We start from the raw sequence: 15,145 nt of genomic DNA, 5'->3' as shown, positions 1-15,145 counted from the left end.
CATTCAAGCAATGTTTACTGAACACCTGCTGTCTGCCAGGTGTTCTAAGGGCAGGGGATACGGGGAACTCAAATTCCAGTGCAGGGAAGGAAGCAATAAACAAATAGTGAATGAATGGAGGTGCTGAATCAGAGGGGCGGGTGGCAACAAACTCTGCAAGAAGAGTTGAGGCCGGAATTAGCCCGAGGAAGGACGACACTGTGGTTATAAGGTGATAAGGCGGCTTGAGATGTGAGAAAGTGGTGTGAGTGAGTAGCAACGGCATGCACACAGCCAGCAAGACCCGGAGCATCACGTGGAAAGCAGGGAACAGTGAGGGGTGAAGGCGGATGGGGCTGGTCGGGCTGGGTGGCCCAGCACCCCATGAGCAACCCTGGAGAGGAAGTGGATCTTTACTGCAGTGATGTGCCAGATCCTCACACCAGGAAGCAACACTGTAAAATCTTCATGTTAAACTGGTGCCTCGTAATAAGCCCATTTAACTTACAGATGGTCGGCAAGACAGATGAGAAGTAATAATAATGACCCCCCCCATCTCCTTCCTTAAGTATATGCCCCAGAACAGGCATCCTCAAACTAAGGCCCACCGGCCACATGCGGGTGTTTTTGCCCATTTGTTTTTTTACTTCAAAATAAGATGTGTGCAGTGTGCATAGGAATTTGTTCCTAGTTTTTTTTAAACTATAGTCTGGCCCACCGACGTTCCGAGGGACAGTGAACTGGACCCCGTTTTAAAAGTTTGAGGACCCCTTCCCCAGAGCAAGACTGCGCTGGGAATTTTTCTTTTATTTTTTTTTTGAGACAGGATCTTGCTCTGTCACCCAGGCTACAGTACAGTGGCATCATCATAAATCACTGCAACCTCAAACTCCTGGGCTCAAGCGATCCTCCTGCCTTAGCCTCCCAGGTAGCTGGGACTATAGGCACACGCCACTGTGCCCGGCTAATTTTTTTCTATTTTTAGTTGTTTGGCTAATTTCTTTCTATTTATAGTAGAGATGGGGTCTCGCTCTTGCTCAGGCTGGTCTCAAACTCCTGAGCTCAAGCAGTCCTTCCTCCTCGGCCTCCCAGAGTGCTAGCATTACAGGCGTGAGCCACCGCGCCCGGACAGAATGCTATGTACTTTCAAAGTAATTCACCATCACTGAGATTTTCCAAAGCATTCAGGTCATTTCTATTGAAACAACTCTCTTTAATAAGTTCCACAGGGTTTGATTTTAACTAACTTTTGTATTTCATTAGACTCTGTCATTATGACAATAAGCAGAACTAGCAGCAAAAGGTCTGCATGCAGAAACACTACTGACTTCTGCAAAGCACTCAACAGATGGTGACGAGCTGCACCCACCCTCCATTGCTGCGGGGACTTCTGGATTCTCCTAGCACGAGCGTCTCACCGTCTAAGTGAGCATCTAGCAGTGGCTCCCTGCCATAACACATGATGCCAGAGCCCTGGCACGCTAGACTGAGACCCGCTAGACTCACGTTTCATTATGCCTTGGGCTTCGATCAATATATCTAGAGGGGCTGGAGAACATCCGCTGACGCAAAGAGGGAGATAATTAGGAATGGTAAGGACAGCAGCTATGATAACTGGCAGAACTTTTGCTGACGGGACCGCCTCCTTGCTCCACTAGGGGGCAGCCGCCAAACCGCGCGCGGACTCGCTGCTCTTCCTGGCCGGCCTCCCAAGGCACCCCTGGAAGATCGTAAATTCAGCGTGGCCCTCAGCGCCAATGAACTTCTCCTTCACCTGCGCCTGCCCCAACTTCCCCAAACATAAATTGACACGTTGTCTTTGGTTTTATGACTCAAATTTATGCTGCTGGCCTGACCCAAACGAGCACACCTGTGCTCGGATCTTCTCAACCTACAAGCAAGTTTTATCTTAAAATCTAACTCAAAGAGGAGCGTACGCTTTCATGCTTATTAAACAATCATTGCCGGTGTATATGTATGTATGTATGTCACCAGGACAGAGGATGCAGTCAGAAGGATTTCGGGCAAAGGACTGGCAGTGATTCTTTCAGTGGACGTGGGGGGATTTATCCCTCTCTCTAGCATATATATTTTCTAAATTCTTCATATTACTTTCTTACAATAAGCATGAGGCTGCTTTTCCTATAAGAAAACGATAATAATTTAAATTAGCTCAATTTTTTTTTAAGCGACCAGGCCCAGATTTTTCCCTTCTACAACTCGGCCCTGATTTACGATCAGTTAATTTGAACTCTGCCTCTCTCTGTCCATCTGCTCTGCCTCAACAAAAACCCCTTTAACCCACTGTGTTTGCAGAGCAGTTTCTGAGTAACCCTGCAGGCCAGTCCTTCCTGCAAACGCCCCTACTGTACCTGACTGTCCGTCAGCCCGAGGGTCTCCAGCCCCATCTCAGGAGGACCACAGTGGGCACCAGGCTGCCATGAGGTCACCTGGGTTCCTTAGCCATGGTGCACTCATTAGTATGTCAGTGTTTTGGGGGATGAGCCCCAGATTTGCAGCTTCTACAAGGAAAGACTCCAAGACTCTCTCGCTCTATTGAACAAAAGTAGGGTGCCATAAATTTAGATTTCCTGCACTATGTTGCCATTTTTTTGGTGATCAAAAATATGCAGTTTGGGCCTGCATGCTGAACATGGGGGAGGGGGGGATGTTGAATAAGAAAATAGAAGAAAAACCAGAAGAATAAGGAGGAGAAAAAGTTGTAGGAAGAAAAAAAGAGAGAAAGCAGATATTGATATTTATATTCCAGCACTTACTGGAAGTTGTTCACCAGGCAGGCACTGGAATTGGCCGTCAGTATCTGAATGAAATGTCCCTATCTAAAAAGCTCACCAGACTGGTAGGGAGGCAGAGGAAGGAGAGAAAAGAGGGTCCAAAGTCAGAAGTGAGGAACAGCCAAGCATCTGGTGGCTGAGAATGGCTCCCAGAATGAAAAAACTCTTAAGATTGTAAAAAGTGCCTAAAACACACCATTTCTAACCTCAACTCAACCACTGTTTTGAGTGTTCCACAAATGGAAGAACAAGATGCAGAGAAGCAATCTGACAGAGTGTCCTGTCTTCCTAACAAAGTAACAAAGGAGAAAGAAAAAATAGCACATTTACAGTGATTTTTACCCATCTCGAAAGAGGGCAGGAACTCACCCTATGTCCATCTGCCAGGAAGAAAGCACTCCACTGGGAAGTCAGCGGCAGGCACACTTCCCAAACTCCCTTATTTTTTTTTTTCTCTCACCTTCCCCAGAGACTTGTAAGGTGGATAAAGGACCAGCTTCCTGGGCGTGCACCCCCTGTATCACAAGACCCCCTTCCTGGGTGAATGCTTAAAACTTTTATAATTATTGGACAAAGGGACCTGCATGTTTATTGCACAGGGCCCCACAAATTATGTAGCTGATCCAGAAGGAAAGTAAAAACACCCAGTACTGGCCGGGCACAGTGGCTCACACCTGTAATCCTAGCACTCTGGGAGGCCGAGGCGGGCGGATTGCTCCAGGTCAGGAGTTCGAAACCAGCCTGATCAAGACCCCATCTCTACTAAAAATAGAAAGAAAGTAATCGACCAACTAAAAACATATATATAGAAAAAATTAGCTGGGCATGGTGGCGCATGCCTTGTAGTCCCAGCTACTCGGGAGGCTGAGGCAGCAGGATCGCTTGAGCCCAGGAGATTGAGGTTGCTATGAGTGAGGCTGATGCCACGGCACTCACTCTAGCCTGGGCAACAAAGCGAGACTCTGTCTCAAAAAAAATAAAAATAAAAATAAAAAACACCCAGTACCATCTTCTTTACAGAGTGCACAGGAAAGCAGGGCCCTGTCCTAAGAACTGAAGCCACAGAACTGCGAACTTCCCCCCACCCTGCTCCTCCCCCCAGACCTCTCCCCTCTTCTGAATTCCGTAACACCCCCATTTCCAATAGCGAGGCTCTAAGATTTTTAAATCCATCTGCAGCGACACTACAAAAGTTGGGTAAGAGATTTTTGCAAAAGTTAAGTGGAAAATTCTCTGCCCGACACATCCTAAATCACTACATGTCTTGTAATAAATTTATCCCTTTCAGCTTTCACCACTCCACCCAAGTCGTCTCTCAGTCTAGTTTATAACGGGGAACCAACTTCCAATTACTAGGGCTGTTTATTTCTGTAGAGATGGACCCCAACCCTTTCATAAGCAAACCTATTGAGCCTAAACCGTGCCTTTCATGGGTGACGGCTTCCGAATAAGAGCAGTTTGTCTACACTGCAGGGAGAAACCAGATGTTTCCCTTGAGTTGAAACAAGCAAATGACAATTCGGTCAAACTGCAGAACAGCTTGCAAAAAAAAAAAAAAAAAAAAATTTTTTTTTTTAATAAATTCCAGGGCACTAGTATGTGTGGGCCTATTTTTTGATCCTGAACACCTCCAGCTATACTTTCATTTTTCATTGCTCATGCAGGACATTGATTGCTTTTGTAGATCTCTAGCAACAGTCTCCATGCACTAACCCTGGTTAATGTATTACTCTTTAACTCACACTCTAATCTAACTGTGACAGTGATGAGTTGTAAATTCTGCTCCATGTGTACATTTCCTGGGGTTGACATTAAATTGCCTCTGCAGACCCAGCAGAGTTCAGAGGTTTAAAGTTGAAATTTTCATATTCAAATAGAGTTGTCTACATTCTCCAAAGCCTAAGAAAAGACTGTTATTTGAAAACAGGCAAAGGGTTGAAAGGATTATTGTAAATATCGCTACCACTTCCTGGAGCTCTTGTTTAAAATAGTGGGAACTTTAAAAAAAGGTGGGGAGCTGAACTTTAAATGTAACAGGTTTATACCCAACAGAGGCTTTTAAAGTAAATATATAAATGGTCTTGCTGGCCCCAAAATGATGATGTTGACTAACACCCTGGCAGGGAGGAAATACCTTTTGTGAAGAGTAACAGCACAATTTGCATGTGAGATTTTTCAGAGTTGTTTTTTTTTTTTATTTTAAACAGTAAATGAGTTCACCAATGATTTGTAATAAAGTGAAACTGAATACTTTGAAAGAAAAAAACTGAACCTTATGGATCTGAAATAACTCTGTATCTGTCAGAGGTAGTATGAGAAAGTGGCAAAATCTGTTTTAAATAAGCCTCACGCAGGCTGATGCTCTGAATCTCAACAAGAGAGGTTTGGGAAGTGGAATTCTTTGCTCACTGAATTGTTCCTGAGATCCTTAGTAAAGGATCTTTGTAGTAGTTTTGGTGTAGTAACATCAAAAGTCCATCACTAACCCCTATAATATTCTGAAATGAAAAAAGAAAAAAAAAATGAAGATAATAACATAAAAAAAAAAAAAGTCCATCACTGTTCTCTTTTCAACAAAGGCATAAAGCATATTTTAATGTTCTCCCATGTTTGAACAGAGTTTAACCTTTGAAAATATTAACAGTACTTGTGTCTGGGAATACAAAGGTTCAATTTAGTTAATTTAAGTAGTAGCTAAACAACACCCTATTAATGAATGAATCTTCCCTATGCTATTATACCTTTTGATTAACTCCAATGGAACACAACTCTGAAAATGAAAATTTGTATCCTTTCCTTAGGTCTCAAAATTTAGTCCCATTAATTGCCATCCTAGATAATGGTCCAAAGTAGATTTTGAATTAAACTGAAAAAAAAAAATTCCTCAAATTGAAAAAAGTATATATCCTCAAATGGAGGTAAAATCCCTGAGGTTATGGTTGATTCTGTAACCGGTAAACAGTAAACAGAGAGAGCATTGCTGAACTATCTAGAAAGAGGTGGGAAAGGAAAGATATCAGGTCAATTTTTCACACCACATGTGTACCAAAAAAGCCAGAAGAAGATAAGAGGGAATTTCTCTCTTTTGCATAGGCCTTTGGCTTATGACTTATGGTTAACTGTCCGCCCAGATGTCCCCAGCAGGGAGAAGCATCCGCAATTGTGTTAATTATGCTTCTGTTTGCACTTCTTTCAAGGCTAATTGTCCTCTTGCAGCATTTAGCCCTTGATCAGAAGTCAGTCAGGGAAAGCATTCCTGGTATGAAGGCCCATGGAATTCATCTTGTGAAAATGCAAATCCAATTTCCCTCACCACCTGTGATAATTGAGGCAGACCCCCACCACCACCCTAAAATTAAACTTTTGGTTTGGGGAAGGCAAGTATAAACAGAAATAATTCACTCACTAATTCTTCTTTCCTGATTCAATCCAAATCTTTTTGAGTAACAAAACTAAGTTTCCCTGGGTGGATCTGCTACTGCTTCCAGATCTTCTCTTTCTTGGCTTCATTTCCAATGCAGCTGGATGCTATTAATTTGGGAAGACAGCTCTATAATTAAAACCATAAAGACTCATAGAGGCCTAAGAGGCGCTCTCAAGTCTCTGATCATATTTAAATGTGAGTTTCGAGGAGGAGGAGAGAGGGTGTTTACCAGAAAGCATTGCCCCGTGTGGTTTTCAACAGTTTGTCTACCTTACAACGTGGAGGCTTCTGGGTTGACAGGTTTCTTTGGACTCAAAAATGTGTTTTAAAATAACTCACCTCAGTCTGGCTCAATGGCTCACGCCTGTAATCCTAGCACTCTGGGAGGCTGAGGCGGGAGGATTGCTTGAGCTCAGGAGTTCGAGACCAGCCTGAGCAAGAGCGAGACCCTGTCTCTACTATAAATAGAAAGGAATTAGCCAAACAACTAAAAATAGAAAAAATTAGCCGGGCATGGTGGTGCGTGCTGTAGTCCCAGCTACCCAGGAGGCTGAGGCAGGAGGATTGCTTGAGCCCAGGAGTTTGAGGTTGCTGTGAGCTAGGCTGACACCACAGCACTCTAGCCAGGGTGACAAAGTGAGACTCTGACTCCAAAAAAAATAGAGGGAACCAAGGAGAGAAGGCAACTAAATACAAGCATGGAAGGTAAATTGGTCCATGAACCAGGAAAAAAAAATGCTATTAAAAAAACATTTTCTGCTTTTCTACCACAAGGGGGAAAAAAAAACAACATTTTAGGGGCCAGGCATGGTGACTCATGGCTCACTCCTATAATCCAAGCACTGGGAGGCCAAGGCAGGAGGATCACTTGAGATCAGGAGTTTGAGACCAGCCTGAGCAAGAGGGAGACCCATCTCTACAAAACAATAGAAAAATTAGCTGGGTGGTGGAGTGCGCCTGTAGTTCCAGCTACTCAGGAGGCTGAGGCAGGAGGATTGCTTGAGCCCAGGAATCTGAGGTTGCAGCGAGATATGATGATGCCACTGCACTCTAGCCTGGGTGCCAGAGCGAGACTCTATCTCCAAATAAAAAAAATTAAAAAAAAATTTAGGAACAAATGGCAAAATTTAAATAAGGACTATAAATTAGATTAATAGTAATGTATTTATGTTAAATTTCCTGATTTTGATAAATTTACTACGTTATGTAAGAGAAATGTCCTTAGGACCAAAGGAATTAAGCACTGAAATATTTAGGGGTAAAAGGGAATGATGTCTGCAACTTAACTCTACGATGACTTCAGATATACCTGTATGTATATTTATATGTGGGGTGGACAGTCTTAAAAAGCAAATGTGGCAAAATATAACAATTGGTGAATCTGGGTGAACGTTATATATAGGAGTTCTTCATGCAGTTCTTTATTTTTGTAACTGTTTTGCTAGTTAGAAATTATTTTTTAAAAAAACTTTTAAACACTAATGGTACAAATACTGCTATTATTAATCAGGAAATCATGTAGCAAGTAGGTAAACATCGTGGCCTATAATCAAGTGATCAAGGTATTCCGGTTTATTATGAACATTTTGAACCCCTAAAAGAGTGTTGAAAAGTGCATCTGAACAGATCATGTGATAAAAAGGAAAACAGTTCTTCGCGAATAATCACACACAGATTTGTCTCATTTTGCCTGAACTTACTAAATGAAGATGACGGGGAAACATTTCCGCTCGAGCAAATATTATTAAGTAATTCAACAGGCAGGTCAAAAAAAAAAAAAAAAGGCTTTTTTTCTCCCTCTCCCTGCAGTCTTCCAGTTGGGGGTTGTGAGGCTCCCCCCTCACGACTGTATCAAATAACTAAACTGGCCTCCATCACTTTCCAAGCTGACAGTCTCTTCAGTGTTTTCTTGGGCTTTCAAAACAAATTGCAGAGCTGGGGTCTGGGTTAATATTCAGAATTGTGTTCTGTTTTCCCTGCAGTCTCCCTGGCATGACAATAGACACCACGGGCCACAAAAGGAGACCAACAAAGGAAGACAAGTTTTTAATGCTGGAGCCATCTGCCAATTCTGCTTAGGATCTTTTCAAGAGCTGAGTGAAGCTAAAGCAAGAGCTGGGAAGGGCTGTGCAGCAGTGAGCAGGAAAATCATTCACGGGAAAAGCAATTGCAATATGAAAAGAACCAATAAAGGGCCGAAGCCTGGGAAGATGAATAAACAGAATCCGAAGGCCCTTCTCTTGAGCCCTAAAGAGATCCACCGCACCCCTCTCCCATGGGGCTTTTGTCGGTTGCCAAGCATTTTAAATGTTATAGTAAGAATATGTTATTAAAGGAGGATTAATATACACGAGCCACAAAAAAACACCCTCCAGAGTGGTCTTCTGACTACCCACGTGGAAAGCCCAGGCCACCTGCCTCTGCAAAGATTATGCTGATTTTTTTTCTTTAGGTAGCAAAATGTCCTAAATACAGTAGTTTAGCATTAATAAAGCCTTTCTGTAGCAACTCTAAATTCCCTGTTCTCCCAGAGGCTTGCAAACTTTTAAGACCACCAACTATGAAAATGTAGTCAAATACACCAAAACAAAATATTTTCATGCCCTTGGAAAATGTTATTAATATATCATTTTTTTGTTTGTTTTTGAGCCCAGAACCTATGCCTCCAACATTTTTACGGGAAAGAAAACTCACAGATGGACTGAATGTTTGGAAGCTAAAGCATTTAACAAAAAGAAAGCAGTTTAGACCCTGGATCCTGTGCTAAGTCCTTTAGGCATCTCTCTACCCATCTTATCTCTCCAAATTCTCAATTTCCTGAAGGTAAGAAATAGCTTTTACTCCTCTCAGCCTCTCCTTAAACAGCATTAATCCTTGAATGGGGTGAGTAATCTTAGGGAACAATTGATTATGTCTTTCCTCAGCCAGATCAGCAAACTTTAGGTAACATTCTCTCGTTTCTGAACGCAACATTAACGTAAATCTATCATAGTTAAAAACATAGGTCAACACTGGCTGCTCGGTTGTTTTGTCACTTTTCTCCAAAGGTGTGCTTGGGTGGGGTTTTAAGTCCCACCATTTAAAATGAACATGTCTTGCAGGGGGTCAATAATGAAAGGTTATCTGGTCATTTCTCTTTGGGTCAGACTACATGTTCTCCACATCACAATTTCAAGGATTTACAAGATGCCTTCAAAGAAATCTCTATGGCTGCAATACTTACTTAAATCCGTCGCTTTTTTAAATGATTAATGTTGCAACAGTTTGATTTTAAAGTAATCACTGTTGAAGAGTATGTTTAAAAGCTGTTCCCTCCCCCCCCCCTCTGTGAACAAGAGGGGCGTCCTCCTTCCTTCCTCCTGGGACCAGGGGGCAGGACTAGCAAAGGAGGATGCCACACACAGAATTTAATTCCAGGTTGGTGATGCGTGAGTTTTCTGACAGGGCCAACTCTCAGAGGCCCGAGGACGCTGTGCAAGTCCCACCAGGCCCTGGGCTGACGGAGGCCTCCCTGGTGCCAAGTGACTGTCCCACCAAGCAGCGCCCGCACGCCCGAGGCCCGGGCCTTGAACTCTGCTCCCCCGACTGTCAACGGCCCGTGATTGAGTTGCAACCCTGTGGCCCTGGAGCCAGGAGGCTGACCTCTTGCTGTGAGCCGGCTGTAGACCTGGGAGTTGACTTCCTTGTCCCTCACGTAGCATCGGATCTCCTCTACCGCCTCTCGGATGACAGTGACGGCCAGCACGAAGCCCTGCAGAGAGAGTGGACAGGGGTGAGCCCTGCTGACACCGACCGTCCTCTCCTGGTGCCCAGGGCGAAAAGGGCAAGAGAGAGAGAGAGGTCACTCAGGAGGGCAGCAGGGCAGGGCCCGGGCACCATTCGGAACGCACAGGCCTCGGCAAGCCCTGTTCTCCGAGTCTCTCTTTGGGAACACGCACCCACACACGCACCGCCGAGAAACACCACCCTAGAGAAACGCTCGCTGCCACACACGGACGAGGACATCCATGTTCCCCACCTGGGGGTCTGTGAGGGTGAAAAAATCCAGGAACACCCAAACTGTCCCTCCACAGGCAAGTGATGGTGACCACTGCCATCGGTCTCTCACCCACACATGCTGGGCGCCTCTCAAAGTGCATCTCGTCCTCACAACTGCCCTACGAGACACACACCTGCTGCTGAGACCCCCATGCAGGAGAGGCAACCAAGGCTCAGAGCAGTTGAGTCATCTCGCCCAGGAGGCACATAAAGCTACTGAGCGATAAACAGGAATCTGACAGGAAATCTTGCTCTTCATTGCCCCGTTATTCTGCATCCAGAGAAACTTGGGTGGGTGGAGCCATGGAATGGAGGACCAGGCAACAGTTAAAAAGAATAAGATACACCCATGGCATTGACAGTGGGGAAATCAACTTTGCAGGACATACAATGTAACACCATGCCTACAACAAGATTCCACACATTGTTAAATGTTCTCCAATTTCCTTAAGCACTGGTTAGATTCCTGTGCCAGGAAGAGGAGAAGGATTGGGGGAAAGGGAGGGAAGGGGACTTCAGCCTTACCTGTCATGTCTCCAGTTTTTATAAAGAGACCAGATTAAAGTATTAATTGCATAAGTACCAACTAATAAAAATTAAAAGCTTGCCGGGCGCGGTGGCTCACGCCTGTAATCCTAGCACTCTGGGAGGCCGAGGCGGGCGGATTGCTCGAGGTCAGGAGTTCGAAACCAGCCTGAGCAAGAGCAAGACCCCGTCTCTACTATAAATAGAAAGAAATTAATTGGCCAACTAATATATATATAAAATTAGCCGGGCATGGTGGCGCATGCCTGTAGTCCCAGCTACTCGGGAGGCTGAGGCAGAAGGATTGCTTGAGCCCAGGAGATTGAGGTTGCTGTGAGCTAGGCTGACGCCACGGCACTCACTCTAGCCTGGGCAACAAGCGAGACTCTGTCTCAAAAAAAAAATTAAAAGCTTCCCCAACCTTCCCCTGAGTTGGGTGCCCCACCTCATAAAATCTGGTGGGGACAGGGCCCCAGGGAGGAGAAACCCATAGCAGAATCTATTTCCAATCTACATTTTTCCTCTTACAACGATAAAGGCAAGAACGTTCGTTCGTTGTCCATGTCGTCCCTCCCCTCTGCCCCTTTTAAAGCCTGCCGGAGCAGTTATTTCTTAATACAGACAACATAACCGCCCGGGGAGTTATTGGTCATGTTTCTAGGAGGATTTCGCTCTCCCATCCTGTTTACCCCCATGACATATATTAACTTCTATTCGAAAGACTTTAAATCTCTTATGTAAATCTACCCAGAGATGCGCTGCTTTGTGAAACTCCTCCCAAGACCCACACATCTTTATACTCAAAGGATTACTCCTGTTTCCAATCAGATGTAAAGTACACACTGCAGCCCAAAGAAAACTGGTCCATTTCAGAATCAAAGCATAACCAGACCACATAGGGAGGGGAGAGGAAACCTGTTCCGGGACGGCACAGACCCAGACTGCAGACCCCACCCCCCTCCCACCGCCCTGCCACGCTGCTGTTGGGTTGTTCTGTGCCAGAACTTGAGTTTTTGTTTCTTTTTTCAAATGTTCCAGTTTTCTATTTCTCTCTGCGTGGGCCTGGCCCAATCCCGTAGATGTTAATGGGAAGTGTGTGCTCATACAAAGACAGGAGGCGTTCCACTAACTTCCCTTCTGCAAATCAATACCACCCCCTAAGTTATAACATCTCCCCCAAACACTCACACACACAGTTCTCATTAACAACGCTAGAGGATATGCCATCCCTTAGGCTAGAAATCGCTTTACAAAGAGATGCAAATGTAGTCCAGAAATAAATCCCAATTTAGGAGGTCCTTAATATCCACAGATATTTAGAAAGAAGTTTTAATGAGGAAGAGGCTGAAGTTGTCTGAGCTTGTAAAGAAATCATAGGCAGGGATACGTAGTAGACAAGCAATTCTGAAGGTGCTAAACCTCTTTTGTTAAGTTAAAAATCAAAAATAGGTTTACTAAAGCAAAACTAATCTATGGGAGATAGAAATCAGCAAGGCTGGGGCAGGGGTAAGGTCACAGAATGGGTGCTGGGGAGCTTTCTGGGCTAATGGAAACTAAAACATTCTTGATTGAGGTGGGTGTTTGCATGGGTGTTGTCCAAACTTACTGAATTGAAAGCTTAACGGTCTGTGCATTTTATGGTATGTCGATTATCTCTCAATAATAAAAAAAAGTCTGGTTTATAATTTGGCCATCATACAAACGATGTTATGAATTATCTCAGCTCTCCCCTGAGGAATTTTTCTCCCTAATATATTAGTACCAAGAATAAAGTTGTTAAAAGTTAAAACAGACCAGGTGCAGTGGCTCACGCCTGTAATTCCAGGACTTTGGGAGGCCAAAGCAAGAGTATCACACAAGGCCAGGAGTTCAAGACCAGCCTGAGCAACACAGAGACCCCATCTCTACAAAAAAAATAGAAAAATTAGCCAGGTGTGGTAATGCACCTGTGGTCCCAGCTACTCAGAAGGCTGAGGCAGGAAGGTCACTTGAGCCCAGGAGTTTGACATTACAGTGAGCTACGATGGTGCCACGGCACTCTAGCATCATTGCTGTGACGATACATTTAAGACAGAGTGAGACTCTGTCTGGGGTAAAAGAAAAAAAAAAGCTAAAACTTAATCCAAACAGTCAACAGCACATCATTAGTGTCAAAACTTAAAAATTAAAATGAGGACATTTCCTGGGATTTTCTTCTTTTTTTTTTTTTTTTTTTCTGAGACAGGGTCTCGATTTTGTTGCCCAGGCTGCAGTGCCGTGGCATCAGCCTAGCTCACAGCAACCTCAATCTCCTGGGCTCAGGCAATCCTCCTGCCTCAGCCTCCCGAGTAGCTGGGACTACAGGCATGTGCCACCATGCCCGGCTAATTTTATATACATACATATATATATATATATTAGTTGGCCAATTAATTTCTTTCTATTTATAGTAGAGATGGGGTCTCGCTCTTGCTCAGGCTGGTTTTGAACTCCTGACCTCGAGCAATCCACCCGCCTCGGCCTCCCAGAGTGCTAGGATTACAGGCGTGAGCCACCGCGCCCGGCCTTCCTGGGATTTTCTATATAGCTATATGAAGTATTCTCCTTGAATTAATTCCTTTAATCCTCGAAACAAACCAAGCAAGTAGATATGACCATCTCTATTTTACAGATGACAAAACTGAGGCCCAGAAAAGCAGGCTTGTTCAAGTTACACAACTTTTCAAAGTACAACTGAGAGCTGAACCCAAACCCTTTGGCTCCACAGCCCTCATTCAGAACCACCGTGCTTATAACAGGCCGTAAATGAGAAGACCTTCAGGGTGGTCAGAAAATACTTCAAAATGTGTTCTAGCCAAGAACTAGAACTTGATTCTCTACATGCAGATCTATTAGAGGAAATCAGCTCTGGTCATCTAGAAATTGATGCTGTCTAATTTGTTTCTGATCCCAAATCCCCTTCTCTGTAGTCTCTGAGAAGAGAGGAAGACATGCAATATCCCGGACTTAACCACCACAGTAAAAGCTGACTACGTAAGGGCCCACGGTGTGGAGTCAGAAGCCTCCAGACCGCTGGAGGCCACCAAACCTTAGAGACAAGCGGTGAACCCGCCTGGCTTCTACCCAAAGCCCAGGTCAAAGGGAAACCAGGCAAGTCAGCTGGGAGACAGCAAGGCAGGGGGGCCGGGGGAGAAGCCTCCATTAAAAAAAGAAAAATAATAATAAAAAAGTCACAATTATTGCCTATATTGAAAGTCAGGACTTCTGGCTTCTCTGTTCCAGTTAAAGAGGTAGGACGCTGGGAACGAGAGAGAACCTTTGAGCACCGTTCGCTTGGACAACAGGCATTGCTGTCTCCGCCAGGTAGCACGCTTAGCCAAATGCCAGGAGTGCCTGTGCTCTCAAGCACTGGATACCACGATCGTCAGTTCCATCCTCTCCATACCTCAGTCACACTGGGCTTCTTTCTGTTCCTCAGATGCTCTAAGCACATGCCTACCACAGGGCCCTTGCATCACTGCCCCCTGGAATATTCTTCCCCTTCCCATCAGCAAAAATTTTTGTCTGTCCCATTCACTGCTGCACCCTCAGCACCCATCACGGTGCCTGGCTCACAGCAGGTGGTCAACCATCATATGCTAAAGGAAAGGAAGAAAGAAAAGGAGGCAAGGGAAGGAATGGGTGGGCTGGTCAGTTCTGCTATACTTCACATATATTAACACAGAGACTCTGTTATTTTTCCAAGCCCTCACGCTGAAACACTCTACATAGAGTAAAAAGAAAATGTGATCTCAGAAAACAATTTAAATATAAGTCAAGCATCCCTTATCTGAAATGTTTCAGACCAAAAGTGCTTCAGATTTCAGATTTTGGAATATTTGCATTGTACTTACCAGTTGAGCATCCCAAATCCAAAAACACAAAATCCAAAATGCTCCAATGAGCATTTCCCTTTGAGTGTCATGTTGGCACTCAGAAAGTTTTAGATTGTAGAGCAGGGGTCCTCAAACTTTTTAAACAGGGGGCCAGTTCACTGTCTCTCAGATCGTTGGAGGGCCAGACTATAGTTTTAAAAAAACTAGGAACAAATTCCTATGCACACTGCACGTATCTTATTTTGAAGTAGAAAGACAAATAGGCAAAAACACCCGCATGTGGCCCGAGGGCCATACTTTGAGGACGCCTGTTATAGAGCATTTTGGATTTCAGATTTTTTTTTTTTTTCAGAGAGTCTCACTCTGTTGCCCAGGCTAGAGTGAGTGCTGTGACGTCAGCCTAGCTCACAGCAACCTCAAACTCCTGGCGCAGCTTCCTGAGTAGCTGGGACTATAGGTATGCGCCACCACGTCAGGCTAATTTTCTTTTTATGTACTTTTAGTTGGCCAGCTAATTTCTTTCTATTTTT

At 44.4% G+C, this 15,145-nt stretch overlaps 1 protein-coding gene across 2 annotated transcripts in view; it reads right to left on the bottom strand.

Annotated features, from left to right (window-relative positions):
• ATP9A (ATPase phospholipid transporting 9A) overlaps positions 1-15,145 on the bottom strand; it is a 120,013-nt gene that overhangs the window by 75,200 nt on the left and 29,668 nt on the right. For both annotated transcript variants that reach the window (XM_020282080.2, XM_076010862.1), the window contains exon 4: positions 9,841-9,949. In XM_020282080.2, the coding sequence (XP_020137669.2) occupies positions 9,841-9,949 (109 nt within the window). The remainder of the gene's footprint in view (positions 1-9,840; positions 9,950-15,145) is intronic.

Source organism: Microcebus murinus, chromosome 16 (genome assembly GCF_040939455.1).
Source record: "Microcebus murinus isolate Inina chromosome 16, M.murinus_Inina_mat1.0, whole genome shotgun sequence".
Lineage (NCBI taxonomy): Eukaryota > Metazoa > Chordata > Mammalia > Primates > Cheirogaleidae > Microcebus > Microcebus murinus.
The sequence above is the reverse complement of the archived record's forward strand: the minus strand, read 5'-3'. Positions and strand labels throughout refer to the sequence as shown.